The 19,208-nt window shown below is 35.3% G+C and overlaps 1 protein-coding gene across 5 annotated transcripts in view; it reads right to left on the reverse strand.

Annotated features, from left to right (window-relative positions):
• The window catches only part of LOC143235397 (leucine-rich repeat-containing protein 45-like), a 67,345-nt gene that overhangs the window by 18,434 nt on the left and 29,703 nt on the right, over positions 1–19,208 (reverse strand). For 4 of the 5 annotated variants that reach the window (XR_013019158.1, XR_013019159.1, XR_013019161.1 and 1 more), the window contains 6 exons: positions 8,117–8,245; positions 5,214–5,326; positions 4,205–4,263; positions 2,035–2,112; positions 1,468–1,603; positions 179–256 (listed from right to left, as the gene is read on the reverse strand). Coding sequence is in view for 1 of the 5 variants with exons in the window: in XM_076473526.1 (XP_076329641.1) it covers positions 179–256; positions 1,468–1,603; positions 2,035–2,112; positions 4,205–4,263; positions 5,214–5,326; positions 8,117–8,245 (593 nt within the window). In the remaining 4 variants the exon portion in view is untranslated. The remainder of the gene's footprint in view (positions 1–178; positions 257–1,467; positions 1,604–2,034; positions 2,113–4,204; positions 4,264–5,213; positions 5,327–8,116; positions 8,246–19,208) is intronic. The other variant, XR_013019160.1, reaches the window with a different exon arrangement.

A 19,208-nucleotide genomic window follows, 5' to 3' on the forward strand; every position in this document is an offset into this window, starting at 1 on the left:
TCGTATTTTACTCAACTATAAATTCTGTAAAAATTAGACTGATAAAAGAAACACTTACATGGTGGTTAAATGGTTAGTTTAATATGTAACACACAATGTGTTGATTCAAAATGTACATTATGTTAAGTCATCATAAATAAAAAAATGGAACAACATACTTCTTAAACAATTCTCTTACCTCTTGTTCTAATTGTAATTTCTTTTCTTTTAAACTATTGAGATCTTCTATTATTTGAGCTTCACTGTTAGCTCTCTCCTTCAAATATAAAATATCACTTATCATGTGTAAAAGTTAACTTTTTAACAATAAGAAACAATGTTAGTATTGTCCTTTATAGAGCATATTAAACTGATAAAAGTCTGGAAAAATGTCTTTTATAATTTCGTCAGATATTTTTATGCCATATTGCAAATATATTTTTTTAATTTACCTTTAACAGTAGATCTGACCACCAAATTCTAAATTTTGGAAATTGATATATCATGCAAGTTATATTGCCTACTCTTTCTTTGCATAACAAAAGTACTACATTAGTATGAGTATTAAACATAAATACATTAAACTTTTAGAAATATTAAATGATTTTTACAACAAAATATCATATACTATAGTCATATATAACTTTTAATTGGATATTATAAAAACATTCTGCATGCTAACAAGCTTTCCAGCCAAAAAAACATGGTTTTAGGGATACATTTAGGACTGTGTATGTGAAAATATTTAGAACTGTTCTGAAAAATACATTGAAAAAACTGTTCATTGAAACTTATATAATAGCAATAAAGATATTTTTTTAAATAAAGTCCTTGTTAGTATTGAATATAACCTCTTAAGACCATAAACCTTCCCTACTGCTGTACAGGAATCAGGTCTTAATTGTTTTTTATTTCTCATTGCCAATTAAATTAAATGTTACAAATTGATAAAATATCAAGTCAACATAATTCTTGAGTTAAAAATTGTAGAAACAGAGTTATTATTTTATTTGAGCTTTAATATGCCCAGTGGCCTCAATACTTAATAAATGATATTCTATCTTTACATAAAAGTTATATTCTTGCATACAGAATCCAAAAAAGAAACCCTTGATTATGAAAGTTTAAATAAGCTTTTATTGAACCTACCATCTAAACAAAGGCATCAAAAGTGCATGGCAAATGTGAAGATACCCTCTAAAAAGCAGTCTGGTGTAAAGGTGCTAAAGTCTGGTTTCAGAATCTGTTTCTTTATATTTTTTCATGTCTTGTACTTGCTAATTATTGACGCCATTATAAACTTCTGATAATTATCAATTTCTTATAATTACTATAAATACAGTGTCTATTCTCTAAAATAACTTGTATATTTGATGAATTGAATCTTGCACAGTTTTAAAACTCTTGTGAAATTTTCATATTTTTCGTGGAAAACTGTTAATAAAGAAAAAAAATATATATATATAGTTTACAACCTATCTGTTATACCTTCCTTTCTTGAGATAGAAGGTTGTAATGCTGTTTTCTTAAATCACTGTTGTCTTGTTGTGCCTGAGACAGAATTTCAGACAAGTCTTTGTTTTTCTGTTCAGCCATGTTAAGTGTTGCTTGAAGAGTTTCCACTCTATAAATTAGGTCAAAATGGCATATTTTGTCAAGGTTATATGTCAAGAAACTTATGCTAATTCACGATTTGCAAAGTAAATTGCTTATGTTAAGTTCAAATACGTAAGTTCAGTAGTCTTGTTAACATAGTTTGAGTATTTTCCTTTAATACGTCAGATTTGCACAAAGATTTTACATATTTTATATTAATATTTCTATTGTGCACTCTATCTCATAAATTCCATGTATATTCTTTTGTCTTAATCTTATCTTATAATCACCTTTTACAAATGAAATTATTTTGAAATATATTTTTTGTTATAGGTGTAAGTGTTTTCAGAAGTGATCCACTGTATTATATGATCCAAGGAAACAACTCTTCAATCTATATAATGCAAAATACTATATTATATATAAATAGCAATGACTTCAACTGCTGTCAAAACATACTTAGCTGCAAGGTTTCTGAAGGCATTTGTTCTCTCATCCAAAGCTTCCTGAAGCTGTTTTATTTTGGTTAAACTATATCTATGCAAAATACATTAACAAAAGAGATTTAGATGTCAGTGATGTCAAGAAAACCCACTTGTATAGAAAAATATATATGTTAAAACGGCTCGTTTGGGTTGAGAAAATACTTTACGTAGAGGAGCGAAAAACGTTTCGACCTTCTTTGGTCATCGTCAGGTTCACTTTTTTTATGAGCCATTTTTCCATATATAGATTTAGATATCATAATAAAAATATTTAAGTTAAAGAAGAAAACTAGACAATCAAACTACCATTTCTACAAACTAACTGTATAGCAAAGATGAATCATTAAAAAATACATAAACATACAAAAAAAATATTTTAAAGGTATATACATAACCAAAATAAACAAAAAGAAGATACCAAATCTATTATTATAATAAAAGATTTACAAGGTTTTTGTACATTTCAAAAATGACATCATTAAAACATCAAAGTAACAATGGTTGAAACTTAAATACTGGTGTACAATAAGTGTAACATCCAAAACTGTCGTCTCTGTTACAGGAAGAATTTCTTTTCATCCTCCAATGCTCTAATATTCAATAAATCTTTTCATTTTTTAATGTGCTAAGCAGACAAAGAGTTTGGCTTGCATTTCCGATTAGAAGTTTTTTGTTTTTTTTAAGTACATGACAACTTCCAATCAGAAGGACAGTAACTCACCAACTCATTAGAAAGTTGTTACAATAGGGCCTCACTATAATGCAGATCTCTCATTGATCTCAAAATTCCAGACATGGCTAAAAGTTAGTTAACCAATGTGTAATGATTGTTTAATCCAGATTTCCGAGTATTTACTAAATTAAAATATTTAGTAACTGAACAATGAAATTTTCCCACCTTAATTAATCAAGCAAATTAACCAATGAAATCTGTCATAGCCAACATTAAAATGGGCTGAATCTTACAAAAACTCAACATCTGTTATGATTATCCACCTATGAAACCTCTCACAAAACTTAATCCCATAATTATGTCAAAAATTTCTCCTTTTGCAATCTTTAACACATTAATGAACTAGAAACAATTTGTTTTAAATCTCCAGATTATCTGTGTTTTGTTCAGTAGGAATTTGTTCCCAAACTATTTATATTTATTCTTGATATCACTGATCAGCCCTTTGATTCATGTGCATATACAAATTTTACACTTTTATTATATTTACATGTTATTAATAAATTGTAATTTGTATTTAAATCTGAATAAGCTATTTTGTTCTTTGTGCCATTTATTCATGGTTTCCAAAAAATTTGAATATTTCATGGGATGTACTCTCACTATGTGGCAGTTTGACAGAAAATCACTATAACATACCTCATTTATAATGTGTTCTGTGATACAGACCCCAATTACTGTGTTATAGTGAGACTCCACCTTACTTAGTGTTAGCAACTAGGGTCATGTTTTTAAAAGTATCAAAATTTCTGGTTAAAGTTTAATTTAATGTAACTTAAATATTAATTTGAAAGCTAAAGGATGTATTAAGGTTTAATTCAGTTCTCCCTAACAAAAGTGTTTTGTGTCTATAAACTAAGAACTCTGAACACTTTTACTTTAACTGACACAGCACCATGCTATTGTCATGTATAAGAGTTGACCACAAGATTAATTTTTAATTTGGAATAATTGAATGGAGGAGTCTTGTGTAACGAGAATGTGTGGTACTGTCATTGGTGGAGAGTTGTCACACAAAGATTTGCATGAGAGACACATTGGAATGAGTTATTTCCAATGGAGGGAAAGCAAAAGGCTTGTGGCATGCATACAAAAAAACTTTTTGCACATGGAGGATAGCACTAAATGAGAATAGCTACTTATATGAATGGAGGTGAAATACCATATCAGAATATAACTTTTCTCTCAGAATGATAATTATCATTCTGTTTATCTGGTTAATTGTTATTACTATACTAGTTCAATTCACTGATGGCTAAAAACAAATAATGTTCATTCAAGTACCTCCTTACTGTATTACAATTTACCAGTTTTTAAATTATCACTAGCTATCAGGAATTGATATTACTTAGAAAATGACTTAATATTCTTTATTCAGAAAAGTTTAATATGTCTATGTACATTCACTTACTTTTGAGTGTTGTTCATTTCTTCATCCACCTGTTCAAGTCTGTCCATTAAATGTGTTACCTATAGATAGTAAGCCACATTACTAACACATTATTTTTGCTTTGGGTACATTTTGTATGTCATATGGAGGATGTGGATAGAATCAAACACTTGTACACACCTTAAGTTTAGTCTTCTAACTGTTAATCATAAATGCAACTTAAATATATCAAAAAGAGAGAAATTATTTTTGTGTAACACTAAGTCTGAAATATTATATCAACTCAGGGATTTTTAATCTGAATAAAATAGCAAGTGATGGAAAACTTTAATACATTTTGTTTACCTTGAGATGTTAAGAATATTCTAAAAAATGAATTATTATCACATTTTTGATAACAGAAACACAATATTGGATTACAGATTTGGATAATTTGGATTACATGTAAAGATTATGAATAAGGTCAAGGAAATATTCAGATTTTGGTTAGGCTAAATGTTTGGCAAAGTTACTACTTATGTTCAAGTATTTTGATGTTGTCACTATATAGAAGTAAAAGAAATATGATACTGAATTGCTACCATCACCATATATAGTGAGACTGGTTCAGAAGCAAAAACTCTGTCACAATACTTGAAAAATGCTGCTAACTTATGAAAATCACTATATGTACATAAAGTGTGATTGGCTGAATGGCAGAAATGTCACAATACTTAAGCTGATTCCTCAATCTAGTCCAATTTAAGTGCTTAGGTAACTTATGTTAAATCTGATATTGAGACAATTATTTAGCTACTTTTGTCGAAATAATTTTATTGTCATATATTATTTCAGCCAAACTCTATTATAAATCAACAAGATCACTCCAGAATATTAAACATAACAGTAATAACACGTTTTGTACTTTCTAAAAGATTGTTTGATTTAACATATTGTTTTTGATTTTTCAAGTCAAATATATTTAGTTAACTTACAGAATTTTCTAAAAACAATCAGAAATATTCTAGCCTTCTACAATTATAAAACCAACCTCCAAATTTTTGTTGTGCTCAAGCTGTCTAATTTCTTCAGTAAGTCTCTGTGTACGTTCAAACCATTCTGTTGTGAAAAGTTTTCTCTCTGCATTACTGGAAATGGCAGTTTCTTTAATCAAGTAAAAAAATTTAGTGTTGTTAAACAACATAATATGTAGCATTGATGACAAGCAGTCAAAATAAATTTAAATTTAATTATGAAATAGATATGGTTTATTCAAAACACAACTTTTCCACAGAAAAAAAAACAATGTATAGCACAAATATGAAAAGAGAAATCAATCTTAATCAACACATTAATTTGATCTTTCTCAACTGAAAATCTTTCTAAAATGATTTTTCAGTGTTCTTCAAAATAGATATACTTTATTACTTTTGCACTTAGTATTACACTCTTAACCAGATTGCAGTGAAATAAGTGTACATGCAGTAATCAGTTCAGTTATCAACCACTACTTAGTTAACCTTATCTCTATGGGTCTTCCTATGGTCATGGGTCAAAGGCCTTGTCATCACATTTGGAGACTTGCATTCAACATTTTATGGAACTACTATTTTATAAATGTGTTTCAATAAGTTTGGTATCAAACTGTAAATTATAATTCAAATTTTAGTATTATACAATGGTTAATTTTTTAATTTAAAAGTAAATAAAATAACCAATCATTTATATCACAATCACAGAAAATACCCATAATTTGGCAATTGTAAATTTTGTATTTTTCTAAAATGTTGCAAGCTGATAAAACTACATTCTAAACCTATCTGTAACTGTGTTAAAAACAAAAAACTGTTTTGTATACTGTGAGAGAGAGTGTGTGTGTGTGTGTTTTCTTATAGCAAAACCACTATCTGCTGAGTCCACTGAGAGGAATCGAACCCCTAACTATGAAAGAGAGAGAGAGAAAGGTTAATATATTTCTTTTTTTGTGTATACATACATATTTAAAACTAACTATGGAAACTTTGAGGGAAAAAAAATATTAAAAAACAAATACTACAGGAATGCCACCTCTTTACCATTTGAAAATTAGTTGTAAAAAGTGTCAAACCAGTATAAACTATATAAAGCATTTTGAAATGCATATGGTCATTGTACTTTTAACAAAAGTAGTACTGCAAATTCAGTCATTGCTCCCAGTAGTGAAATACCATATGATAAACGTGTAGAAATCAAAGGTCTTGTTGGTCTAAAATATCCTATGAAAGAAAATTACAGCATGACTCCATGTTTATGTTGCAAGACTCTGAAGATGATATGTGAAAATGGCAACGACTGGCTGAAATAGAATACTGAAATCTCCAAAAGCTAAATTTAGTATTTCAAGATATGTTCTTTAGGAGATAAACAAGATTCAAGAACAGATCATACCAACGTTCTTACTGTGAAAATAAGCATGAATGTTACTCAGAAACAGGAAAATACATATTTGTATAAAGTAGTTTCAAAGGATGTACAGCTGAGATGAGGTAATTAGACCAAAAGGTTGATATATGCAATGGTCTACAAAGTGAAAATTGTGGTATTTACATATGTCATTAAACTTTGAATTGTCTGGTAACAGTTAATGACAGTTTGTTTGGCAGAGAGAAGAAAGGTATCATGGTTAACATACACATGTACTGAAATCTGGTAGGGGCTCCCAGCCAATATTATCATCAATTTACACAAAACTGATGGCATCCTATGTAATGACAAGTACAGATAAATTGTGATCCATCCCATCATTTTCTCAGGAACATAACTCATTGTGAATAAAATTATTCCAAGCACACAGCAGATAATCTAGTGGTATATTATCTTGATGGTAAATAGGCCAAAGGAACACTAACAATATGAACATTCTTGAGGCCATACGACATTATATAAGAAGTGAAAAGGTTAAAAAGTGAACAATAAACTGGCTGAACTAAAAGGAGTAATATAAGACATTTGGAACAATATTTCACCATCATATACTGATAAATTGTATGGTAGAATGAAAATATTACTGTATGTGTAATATAATTATATGATGATAATTTGTTTTGCAAATATAGTTTTCAAAGACACATTAATGACAATTTCTTTTTTTAATCTGTTTGCTAACAGAAGTAAAAATAATGATTGTAGCTTAATAGTTTCTTACAAGTTCAATTGCTACTGACTTTAAATTTAGATAATTCTGAACATGTGCTCAAAATTTATGAATTCCCACTGGTATAAGATAGATTAATCACAAAATTTTATGATAATTATTCTCAGAAGAACAAAAACTCACCAAGTTTGATATCACTAGAACTAATGGAATGAAAAATCACTAACACATGACATTCTTAATACAAACACTTTAGGTAATGATAATGTTATTTTAATGAGATCTTTCAAAATAATGTTTTTCATGGAAAACACTAAAAAATTGACAAATACTATGCAACAAGACTCTTTATGTCATAAGAAACAGTCAAATATTGAATTCTAAGTATTTTTCTCATAATATTTTGTAATTTTATCAGTTTTTTTATTTTACATAGACAGATTTGCAGACATACGATAAGCAGCTGCCTGAAGTAACCCCACATCTAAACAATCCAAAATATCAGACATATGATTAATTTTACTATGTGTGATAGGAAACAGTCTGTTGTTTTTATGCTGGTGCAGCTCTCCACTTGCTACATGTTTTAATTCAAACACTTAACTGCTGTTTTAACATACATGTTTTCAAATAGGACCTGTGGTGCTTTTTATAAATGATTCAATTATACTGTACCATAGATGAAGAGAAAAACATTCTGAGCTATTACTTGTAATAGAAAAATTACAGCTACCACCTTTTTTTAAAATGTACAATTATACTTGTTGCTTTCATTAAAATACAATAAACATCTATTCCATGGGATCCAAAATGAGACTTACCTATAGTCTTTACAATATCTGCAGCAACACCAATTCCTGCAAGTTGCAGTTCATTTAAAGATTTATTATACTGCACAGACTCCTGTACTGCTCGACATCCCATAAGACCCAAGTTATTCCACCTCAGATCTTGTTTAAGAAATGTAAGAACAATGAAATAATGCTGTTATTAATTAAATCACCAACTACAGAATATTTTACTACTCCTATATAATATTCAATACATGACACCTCAGAATGTTTGACTCCACATTTTATACAATACTAGGACAATCATTTAATTTACTTTCCAGAAAGACAAAGGGTAACTTTCATATTTATTGAAGGAAAAACACAAACTTTATTCCAAAGCTTTTACTCATTGCTGGAACAGACTGTTCCATTCAATAAAATCTTGGGTCCAATGGCATAATATTCATTCTTGAATATGTTTTGTTTGGAAAGGAGACTGAAGCAACATATAGTACTCCTCGTTCTAGTACTGAAGTTGTAGCAGTATTCTACATTTTATGCTCAAATGATGAAAAATATTTTTTGTTTGTAAGGGAGAATGTATTATTGTATTGTATTACATGGTCGAGTGATAAAACCACAGCAATATTTTGCATTTTAACGTTTAACCTTTTCTCCATGGACATCTTTGTTTCCGAGTGTATTGTGAGATTTTAATGAGTTAAATTCAAAATCTAATTAAACTACTTTCTTTTCATGGTGTACCAATAAATGTGGTATAAAAATGTAGTTAATAATCCATATTTTCATAATATAGAAGTTTTAAATTCTAACTTTTATCATGCAATTAAAAAAAAAGTGTGAGAATTGTGGCATTTGTTCTCTAAACATCCCTTCTTCTGTAATTAATTTACCAAGCCTCCTTGAAAAAAGAAATTTAATGTAAATCACTTATTATGATATTATCATTGCTGAGGCAAGGCATAATTCTCACAGCCTTCAATATTATCTGGTTAAATGCCACAAAATAGACGACCAGACTCCTCTTGCCATGCCAACCTGTTACATCTTCTTTTTTAGATCAGCTGGTTGGTTTTTTGGCACTTTATAGCACAAAGCAACTCGGCTATCCGTGCCAAACAACTGGTAAAAAATCAAAAATTATGAAAATTCATAAAAAAGAATCATGTTAAAAAAAAGTCCAATTTTTGAATTAAAAACTTCACTAGCATTAAAAAGGTCAATGGCTCTCAAAAAATTAAACTTATATGTAAGGTGGACAGTGCCATCATTGCCAATGACACTGTACACTGTCAGGAGTAAACATGTGGACAAAACATATCTGAAATGGTGCTGTTGTTCAGAGTCGTAACAACAGCATGACAGTAAAACATGGGCTATTGTAACTTGAGTGTCACAAAGATCACATATTGGTGTATCAGTCCCAGATAAAAGGAAACAATGAGTTGACGAAACTGTGATCAGTGCACAGCCAAGTTAGGACAACTTCTTCCTTCTGATCCTTACAGAAACAAGACGATCAAAGTCCAATACAGAGTTTTATCTGAAACAGCTTGTCATCACGTTGCTCACTCCAAGTTGACTGCTAAGTGGCAAGGAGTTGGACCTTGAATACAGGACTGTTGTCAATGTACAAAACAGGCATGGCAGTGATAGTGCCAGAGCAGACAGACCAGACTTAGCTGGAGTGTCAATGAGGTTATTCCTGTGAATATCAACATGGTCTGGTATTCAGAAGTACTGGATAGAAGTAAATATTAAAAAGAAATGGGCCACTCGGTTTTGAATATTGGCGAGAATAGGATGAGAACTAATGTAAAGTGATTTCAAGGCCAGTAGAGAGACAAGCAAGTCGATATAAATAGTACAATTCGAGTACTGATTAGCTTCTACATGATCCAGGGCAAGAGAAATGGAATATTATTCAGCAGTGAAGACAGAAACTCTAGAAGGAATTCTGTGTGCAATAACTTAACCACAGCAAATCATGGCAGAGCCAGCAGAGTCGAATGATTTCAAACCATTCGTATAAATTGGAATGGAAGGATGGTTTGAAAGATGTTTGGCAAATAGAAGATAGTACTTCCGATTGGGATTATCTGCCCTTCTCAGATGATTCAAAAAAAGGTCACATTTGAGGACGGGCCATGTTGGGACAGGCTGACCAGTGAATACAGTAATGTCATTCAACTGTGCCTAAATATGAAGGCCAAAAGGAAAAATACAGAAACATCTGTTTTGAAAAAGTACAACCCACTAAAAAAGGAAAACACAATCTCAAGTGGGATGTTGCGGTAAGGATTGAAGTTTTGAAGCATATAGTAAAGGCAGTTGCAAATGGCAGAGATGTAGAGGAGGTTCATGAGATTCTGTGCACAAACTCTGGACTGGGGAAGTGCAGAAAGCCACCATGCAGAGCCAAAGCCCCTGATGATGAACAGGGTCCAGCATTTACAAGGTCGACGAGGTCCTGCCAGAGCCATAGACCAGGGCCCCATAATTCAGTTTTGATTGAATGAATGCATGACAGATCTTTAGCATAGAATATCGATCCACTCCCCAAGAAGTGGAAGAGAGGACACAAAGGTTGTTCAGTGCCCTTGTACACTTGATTTGTATCTACTTGATGTGTGGTATAAATGTCAGTTTACAGTTAAGCTCCAAGAACTTTGCCTCAGGTCCCATGGCAAGTACAATTTCACTCACACAGAGTTCAGGATCAGGGTGAATACCCCAATGACAGCAAAAGTGCATCCACACAGTTTAAGAAAGAGAAAAGTTTAAAGCATCTGCTTCAGTAAATGATTGAGGGCAGTTTCTAGCTGCCACTTGATAAACCTCATGTTCAATGACAGACACAAGATGTGAAACTCATTGACACAGGGCCCGTTTGCAATGGTAGGAGGGAATTATCCAGTGATGGCATTAATCTTTATGCTGAAAAGTGTGAGACTCAAGACACAGCCCTGATGGACTCCAAATTATTGTAGGAAGGAATGTGAAAGTATCAACCTCGCACAAACTTGGAATTGCTGGCCCATTAACAAATTTTTAATAAAATTGGGCAAATGGCCATGCAAACCTTATGAGTGGAGGTCTAAAAAAATGCCAACCTCCACATAGTATTGTAGGCCTTCTCAAGGTCAAAGAATATTGACACAAGATGTTGTTGCTTGAGAAAGACTTCTCTGATTGATATTTTAAGTCGAATCAGGTGATCCACTGTGGAGCCCTGTTGTCAGAACCCACACTTGGTTGGTGAGAGGAGGTTGTTTGATTTTGAAGGAATCTTGGGATCAGTCCCAGGCTTAGAAAAAGGTAGGACAATAGGCTGGTGCCAACATCAGGAAAACTATTTTCCTGCCAGACCCAGTTAAAAAGAACCAGAAGAGTATTGATGATTAAAAAAAGGTGGGGGTGAAGCAGAAGTGCTGGATACCTGGCAAAAGCTTTCTCTGAGAGTATTGGTTATACTCTGCACATCAGCAACTTCCTGGTCATTGGAAAGGAAGATCAAAAGGGAGATAGCAGTATACTGCCCACTGACCTCCCAAATCTTGTTCCATATGACTTTGGAACTGCTGGTAGAAGAAATGCTTGCTGTAAATTTAATCCAAGATTTCTTCTGGCTTTGACATCTAAGAGGTGTTGAGATTGTGCATGAGCACCAACGAAAAGTGATGCAGTTCAAAAGTGTGGTATATGTATGAAAGGTATCCCAGGCCTGTTTTTGAGCCTTTCATGTCATGTAGCAGGTAGGATTCCATCATGGACAAGGATACTGCAGAAAACGTGTCAAGATTTTAGGTATATACTGAGCAACTGCTTGGACAATACAGTCAGTTACTGCTGCCACACAGTTGTTTATCAACGGCAGGATCAAGTTGGCCTGGTCCAGCTTCCCCAGGGTACATGGGTCAGGTGGCATCAACCATGGTCAGCCTCTCTCAAAATGATAGGAAATTGATTGCTGCCTCATGGATCACTTCAACACTCCAAGTAAGGTGAGGAAAAAGTGAAGGGGAACAGACAGAGAGATCAATAGCAGTAAAGGATTGACTAGGTGCATGAAAATAAGTACAAATATCTGAACTGAAGAGAGAAAGGTTGTGACCTGAGAGTATATGTTCTATGGAGCAACCCCTTCAATCAATATTAACATCTCCCCAGAGGGGATTATGTTCATTAAAGTTCCCCAAGATTAAAAGGTGAGACAGAAACTGATCAATAAGAGCATCAAGGTCTGATTGATCATAGGTCTCTCCAGGAGGCAGGTAGAGAGAACAAATAGTGATGATACAACCCAAGGAAACACAGATGGCTGTGGCCTCCAAGGTTGTACCAAGTGGCTGATTGAGCAGGTATGTGCTGGTCAACCAGCAGTACCACACCTTCATGCACTCATCCATCACATGACCTGTCATTATAGTTTAAAGAAAACTGCAAAAAGGTGACTATGTCATGAGGTCCCAAAAATGTTCCTGAAAAAAAAGACAAACAGGATGATAGGAATTAATCATTGCCTTGATATTATCTACATTATAACAGAAACCTTGACAGTTCCACACTGTCAATGTGGCCATTTTTACTTATGTGAAGGAGAACTTGACAGAGAGCCCTTTTGATTTTCAATCATGTCTTTTCTCTTTATTCTCTTTATAGAAAGAGGTATAGCAACCTTCATGGATCCTGCTCTGGTTTGAGTGGGCAGGTTTCTGTCATTAGAAGGAGATTCCAATGACTGAGGGCATGAATGAATAATCGTTCTGCATTTGTGGCCAGAGAAGAAGATGGACCTGAGGAAATATCCAAACTCAAAACCAAGAGAAGCAGATCTGGGGAGCTGCTGGAATGAATGATGGGCAGAGATGGAAGTTGACTCATCAAAGTTCTTAACCACAGAGGGCAAAAGACTTTTCATGTGGTTTGGAAACAACTCTGTCAGAGTCACAGAGATTTGTCTGCACTTCCACTGTGGCAGTAGAATGGAGTGCAGCAGCTTACGTCTGCAATGGAATGATGGACAGTAACTTAGGAGCCTCAGGGTAAGAAATGTTGTGAACCATTTTCAAATGCTGTACCTCTTTTTCCTCCACCAACCTAGAGCATGAAAGAAAGTATGATGGGTGAGAGCTGTCACAATTAGTACAATGAGGGTCCATTTTGCATAAAGGCATCATAGTCCTTGCCACTGCAGTGAGCACATGTCAAGGAACCATGACATGATGTTCTTGAATGATCAAACAGCTGACACTGGAAACATCTGAGAGGGCTTGGAATATATGGCTGTACTTTGCAATTCCAATAACCTGCCTTGATAGTGGCAGATGGACATGGTGATGTAAACGTCAAAATTAAAACACTGGTTGCCATCTTTGTGAGTGGAGATATGCCTCACTGCAGAAACTCCTTCAGCAGAGAAATCAGCAAGAATCTCTGACTCAAGAATGTTCTTCAAATCCCTCTCATTAATAACTCCTCATGATGAATTCAAAATAATGTGGGGAGTAACCTTAATGGGTATATCTCCAATGGCCTTTGAATGCAAGAGGAGTTCAATGTGTTTTGGAGTGGTGCTCCCACCAAGATGTCCACAGAATGTAGCTTTTTGACTGACTTTGGGATCCAGCAAGCTCCTCTTGTCCATTCTGAATAAAAAAGGGAGGCATCTGCCCTAATGATTTGTCTCATAAAGAATGTAATATCAGGAAATGAGATACAGTTGTTGAAGAAGATTACTGTTCAGAACCTTCAAGACATGGTCTGTTTTTCAATATTTTATTTTTATTTTGGGGATCCATAATAAAGAAGGAATATTTCAGTGCACACTGACCCCACCCATTATGGAGTAAATGGAGGGAAAGCAATACAATGCCAAACAAGGACACTGCAGCAATGCCGGGGTTTTGTGAACACCACACCCAACACCAGCATCAGACACAATGTCTACAACACTTGTTGAGAACATCCAGTACTGGTATCTGGTTGACTCTAGCCCAAGTAGACCAGCCGACTGACCCTGGGGGCCACCCGTGAGAGGACTTCACAGGTCACCACACACAGCAAAAACGTGGGTGAATGTTTAGATCCCAGAAGATTAGGAAGTGGGGACACTAGAGTCTTACCCTAATACTTCATCAGACAATAAATCATCATGAACTAGTATTTCAACAATATGGTTTTTAGTTCATTTTAATCCTTAATGTCTTAACATCTAGTTCTAAAACTTTGGCAGTTTCAAGCAATTCACATTTGTGAATTAGTTGTTGAAGAGATAAAGATTCAAGAAAATCTTGATAATCAGACATAATCAGATCTCATTGGCACTGATAAATATAAATTGAATTTTGATTTGAGTTTTAACATATATCACATTTTATCTCTGATTCAAATCTTGGACATAAGCCCCCAATTTATTATGTTACATATTACAATTTAAAACAGCCTGAGTTAAATGATAATTTGAATTTAGAAATTAAATAAATGTTGACATGTATCCAATTTATGAAACTTGCCAACAAGATAGATGAACATTGTTTCTTTCGTATTTTAATACAAATATATTTTAATGAACAAACAATAATACAATTTACAATAACAGTTATTACAAATAATGATCTATGTAGAAAAATTTTACAAACTTACAAACAATATTAGGTCTTTTTTTCTTTTCTGAAACTTTCTTGATGTCTTATAAAGGGTTCACAATGAGCAAGTTAATTTGGACTTCATGTACATAAAAATTCATGTAAAAGGGAACTAATTAGCTCTATGTTCTTTGCTCTTCATTAAATGCCGAGTTTTTCACCACTAAAGTTATATAATGTCTTTGTAAAAAATACTAATATCTGATGTGAATCTAATAAAGTTAAATGGTTTGTAAAATTTGAATTTATTAATGTTCTTGGTCAAATATCTGAAGTTACCAATTAATAAGCATTAATCACAATCATAGTTTCAAGAGTTTATAATAAAACAATTACAGTAAGCAAATAATATATACTGTCTCTTGATGTATCTCAGAATGGCTATTATGGGTATTAACACTTTTATTGATAAGGAGAGAACAACGTTTCAACCTTCCTAGATCATCTTTAGGTTAAGAAAGAGATAATTTGAATGTGACCAGTGGCATAGTGGTATGTCTGCAAGAAACCAGGTTTCGATACACATGGTGGACAAGTTGTAAGTGATGAGGAATGATCCTAGTCCTCTTGTTATCATGTGCAGTGTTATCTGCTAACTCCAAAACTTCAGTGGCCAGGTACTCCAAGACAGCAGTGAGATAGATGGGTACTCCAGCTCCTACTTGCTCGACACAGTTTCCTTTTCAAAGGAGATGATGCATACACCTGACTGGAAACTGGAGCCTGGCTCTGCTTGAATGGGATTTAACCTTGGCCTTCACTTTGCCTCGCCCACATATTTTCCCTTACTTTTTCTCTGAAACCAAGAACGAAAAATAGATGCTAAAACAAGGTACTCACTATGTGGAATGAATGCATATTGTGATATCACACAAAAATGGAAAAGAAGTAGCTTACTTATTTCTTTCCTGCCACCTTCTTGGGGCCTTTCAGTTTACTGGCTGTGAGATTCTTTGCTGGCTTGACCACTTTCTTTGGTTTTGTCTTTGCCTTGGGATTTTTAGCAGTTGTCTTTGCTTTCTTCTCAGCTACTTTCTTGGGCTTACATTATTCACTGCTGACTGAAGATACTTCTTGATAAGGGGGTTCTCATCCACTCCATGTTGAGTGTATGGTTGGCAGCAATGTACTTTTTGATAGCCTGGAGAGAAGAACCACTGCATTATTTGAGAGAAGTAATGGCAGTGATTACCATTTCAGATACCTTAGGATGTATGGGTGCTGTTCATGTTTTTTTTCACTTTTTGCTTGCTCACCTTCTTAGGAAAAGGAGCCATGGTAGATGCTGTTACATCAGGCATTTTTTAAAGCTGTTTTTTTAAATCTTTCTACTCGGTTGAAAAAAAAATGGACGGCACTTGAGCCTCGAGCCTACACCTGGTGACCGAGGCAAAGAGGTGGAGACTTATGCCTCAGCGAGTAGGAAGGTCACAGCAGCAAGTGTTGAAGGTGTAGGGCGGGATCCTGCCTGGAGCCACTGCTGGTGCAGATCTTGGTGGTAGTAGCAAATACTCAAGTGAGAACCTTGAGAACTGAGCTGACCAAAAGAAAATTAGGTTAATATTCCCGAACCCAGGCACGGAGAGAGACCTTTGGCCCAAGTGCAACAACGCAACCAAACTCGGAGACATCGACAGGAGTACCAGAAAGAGTTGTCTTTTCTTTTTAAGGGATCAGCTTGCCTGAAGATAGGGATGCTGTATCTGTAAAGCACTGGTCGGCCCTTGAAAACTGAAGGAGAGAGTGTGATTTTCATGCAGGAACATACCCATATCCACAGCAGGTCTCCAAGGTGAACAGTCTCTAGTTGATAAAACAATGTAAATAAGAGAAGTAAGCAAAATGGATCCGTAAGCTTGGGACAAGGACTGGCTCTGAGGGCTGGATCTGGTTGGGCTGCAGTCCAACGCAGGTGTGGTAGTGCTCCGGGACTGGGCGAGACTAGCCTTTGACAGCTCAGCCAAGCCCAGACCAACATTGGGACCCTCCCGTGAAAGACCTTAGCTATGCGGCGTGCCGGGATTCCACCTGGTGGAATCATTTAAACCAGCAATTAACAGCCGACTCAGAACTGGCACAGACCAAAGGAATCTGATTGTCTAAGGACTGCAATGGCTGTTGGACAGTGCTGATGCAATGTGATTTCTGCCCAGTGCTCTGAATGTCAAAGTGAAGATATTCAACCAAATGTGGATAAATGGCAGGAGTAACTATGACTCTCTTAAGTGGGTACTTTACCTAAGAAGGTAAAGTTCGTAGAGCATTACAAAGTTTCTTCCTAAGGAGGTATTTCCCAGTGGTACGGCCGGATACAGGACAGCCTGTAACTTAACCTCCACACGTGAAGGAGAACACTAAAAACCCATGTGGTGAACTCATCATCCATCACATGTCCACAGGCAGGGGTAGTATACCCCATATCAGGGATGCCAACCCTTTAAGCCGTGATGAGAACTTACTGCACTCATCAGCTACTTGGCTACCCAGTAGGGGGTTGCAGCCCTACCCTGTATCAGCATTTTTTAGGAACCTGGCCGACCCAATATCAGAGCAGGTCATTTTATGAATATGGATAAAAGTACATTCAATAACAGCTAAGGTTTGGTGTCCATGGGGTGCCAGGGTGGCAGCCAAACCCAAGCTACTTGGCACCGACCAGGAATGGTAGCTTCCAAGCGATTCCCCAGCAATGAAGGAAAGGATAGCCTTCCATCAAGAATAGAGGAATTGAGAAATACCTATTCCAACACCACTTCACATATCCAAGATAAATCTGGTGCAATTGACATTACTACCACTGGAGGTAGTAGCCAAACCACAGAGGTGAACGGCACTAGTTATATTTCCTTGCATAGCGAGGCAAGTGACGACCATTCCATTCTGGTGGATGGTACAAAGCTGACTAGTGACAGTTGCTGAACCCTGCAGGTGGATGGCTTAAGTTATAATATCTCGTTTAATGAGAGAAATGGCAATTCTGAACTAAAAGAAGGAGCAGATATCTCCACAAAAAGGGTAGGCAAAACAGTGTTTGTGAGCCTACCCCTAAGGAAAATGGCACGTGACTTGTGTCCACATGAGTTTACAGCTTTTTCTAAGTTTGCAGCCCACCTGGCAAACAAACATAATTCGTTGGCATGTTGTAAATTTTGTGGAAAAGATGATGGCAACCATCACGCTATTGCTTGTTCCTAAGTGTCCCTACTTGGGAACTTTGACGTTCGAGGCAGAATCTTACAGCTTCAGCTGCGAGTTCTGTGAAATAAGATTTAAGACAAGGTCAGACTTATCTAAACACAAGAGACATAAGCATCCCATCATCAGAAATGCCGAGAACATACTATCACAAGGAATCAGTGTGCCACCGGAGCACCCCTACCGGGTAGTATAGTCAGAGGAAGAAATACGAGCTCTCCGTGGAGTGGAAGTAGTATATTCAGGCTGAAAGAACATCAATGTTCTCTGTGCAGAACATCTACCCAGTAAGACACCTAAACAAGTCTCAGATAAGTGCCATGACCTCAAACAAATTCAACCTCCCGTTCGTACCAATTCAAATACCACCCTGAGTTGTGAAAATCCTGTTGATGTTATACAGTTTGAGGAACTTAACTGGGAAGGGATACTTCTCCCTGAACAAAGCTCCAAATTCTTTCTGTACTTAAATCAGCTGAGATATCAGAAGGAACTTGATAAAGCAACATGGCAGGAGGTTGAAATAGTGACTAAAAATGGGTTGATGAGCTCTCCCATTCACATGCACCTTGAACAACAAAAGATCTTTGAAGCAGGCAGTTAAAGTCCTTAATCCTGCTCAAAAACCATATAAGAGGTGTCTCCATTGAGTGGAACATTTTAAAAGTGATTTTTAACACAAACACTTAACTGAGGAAATATTAGATGGCCGGGATGCTGTCTGATGTAGCCTCAGTAAAGATCAGATGAAAGACCACTATGACCAGGTCTACAGTGTTGTAAATGATAATGTCAATTTTGACTGATATCCATTACCACTGAGAGCAAACAACACTGATATTCTGGAGCCAATAATACCAGAGGAAGTGAGGGCAGCACTTCAAGGAAAGGGGCTGCTGGTCCCAATACCATCACTCTTCCATTCCTACTCAAATATCTCAAGTATGGCATTAATGTTTCCTTGGCAAATGTGTTTAATCTAGTGGCAATTCACTGGTCACATTCCTGAATGCATGAAAGTCAATAAGTCGATGCTCATTCCCAAAGAAAAGACTAATCTGCACGACGTCAAACACTGGAGGCCAATCACAACTTTGTCCATTGTGCTTCAACAATATTCCAGGATGATGGCTCACTGCCTCGAGCAGGCAGTGCAGATAAATCCTAGACAGCACGGATTTATTCCTCAGGCTGGTTGCAGAGACAATATCTTCCTGCTCCAGTCTATCATAAGAAGGGCCAGGCAACATGGGACATTGACTATGGCTTTCCTTGAC

The sequence above is a fragment of the Tachypleus tridentatus genome, chromosome 12, assembly GCF_004210375.1.
Source record: "Tachypleus tridentatus isolate NWPU-2018 chromosome 12, ASM421037v1, whole genome shotgun sequence".
Lineage (NCBI taxonomy): Eukaryota > Metazoa > Arthropoda > Merostomata > Xiphosura > Limulidae > Tachypleus > Tachypleus tridentatus.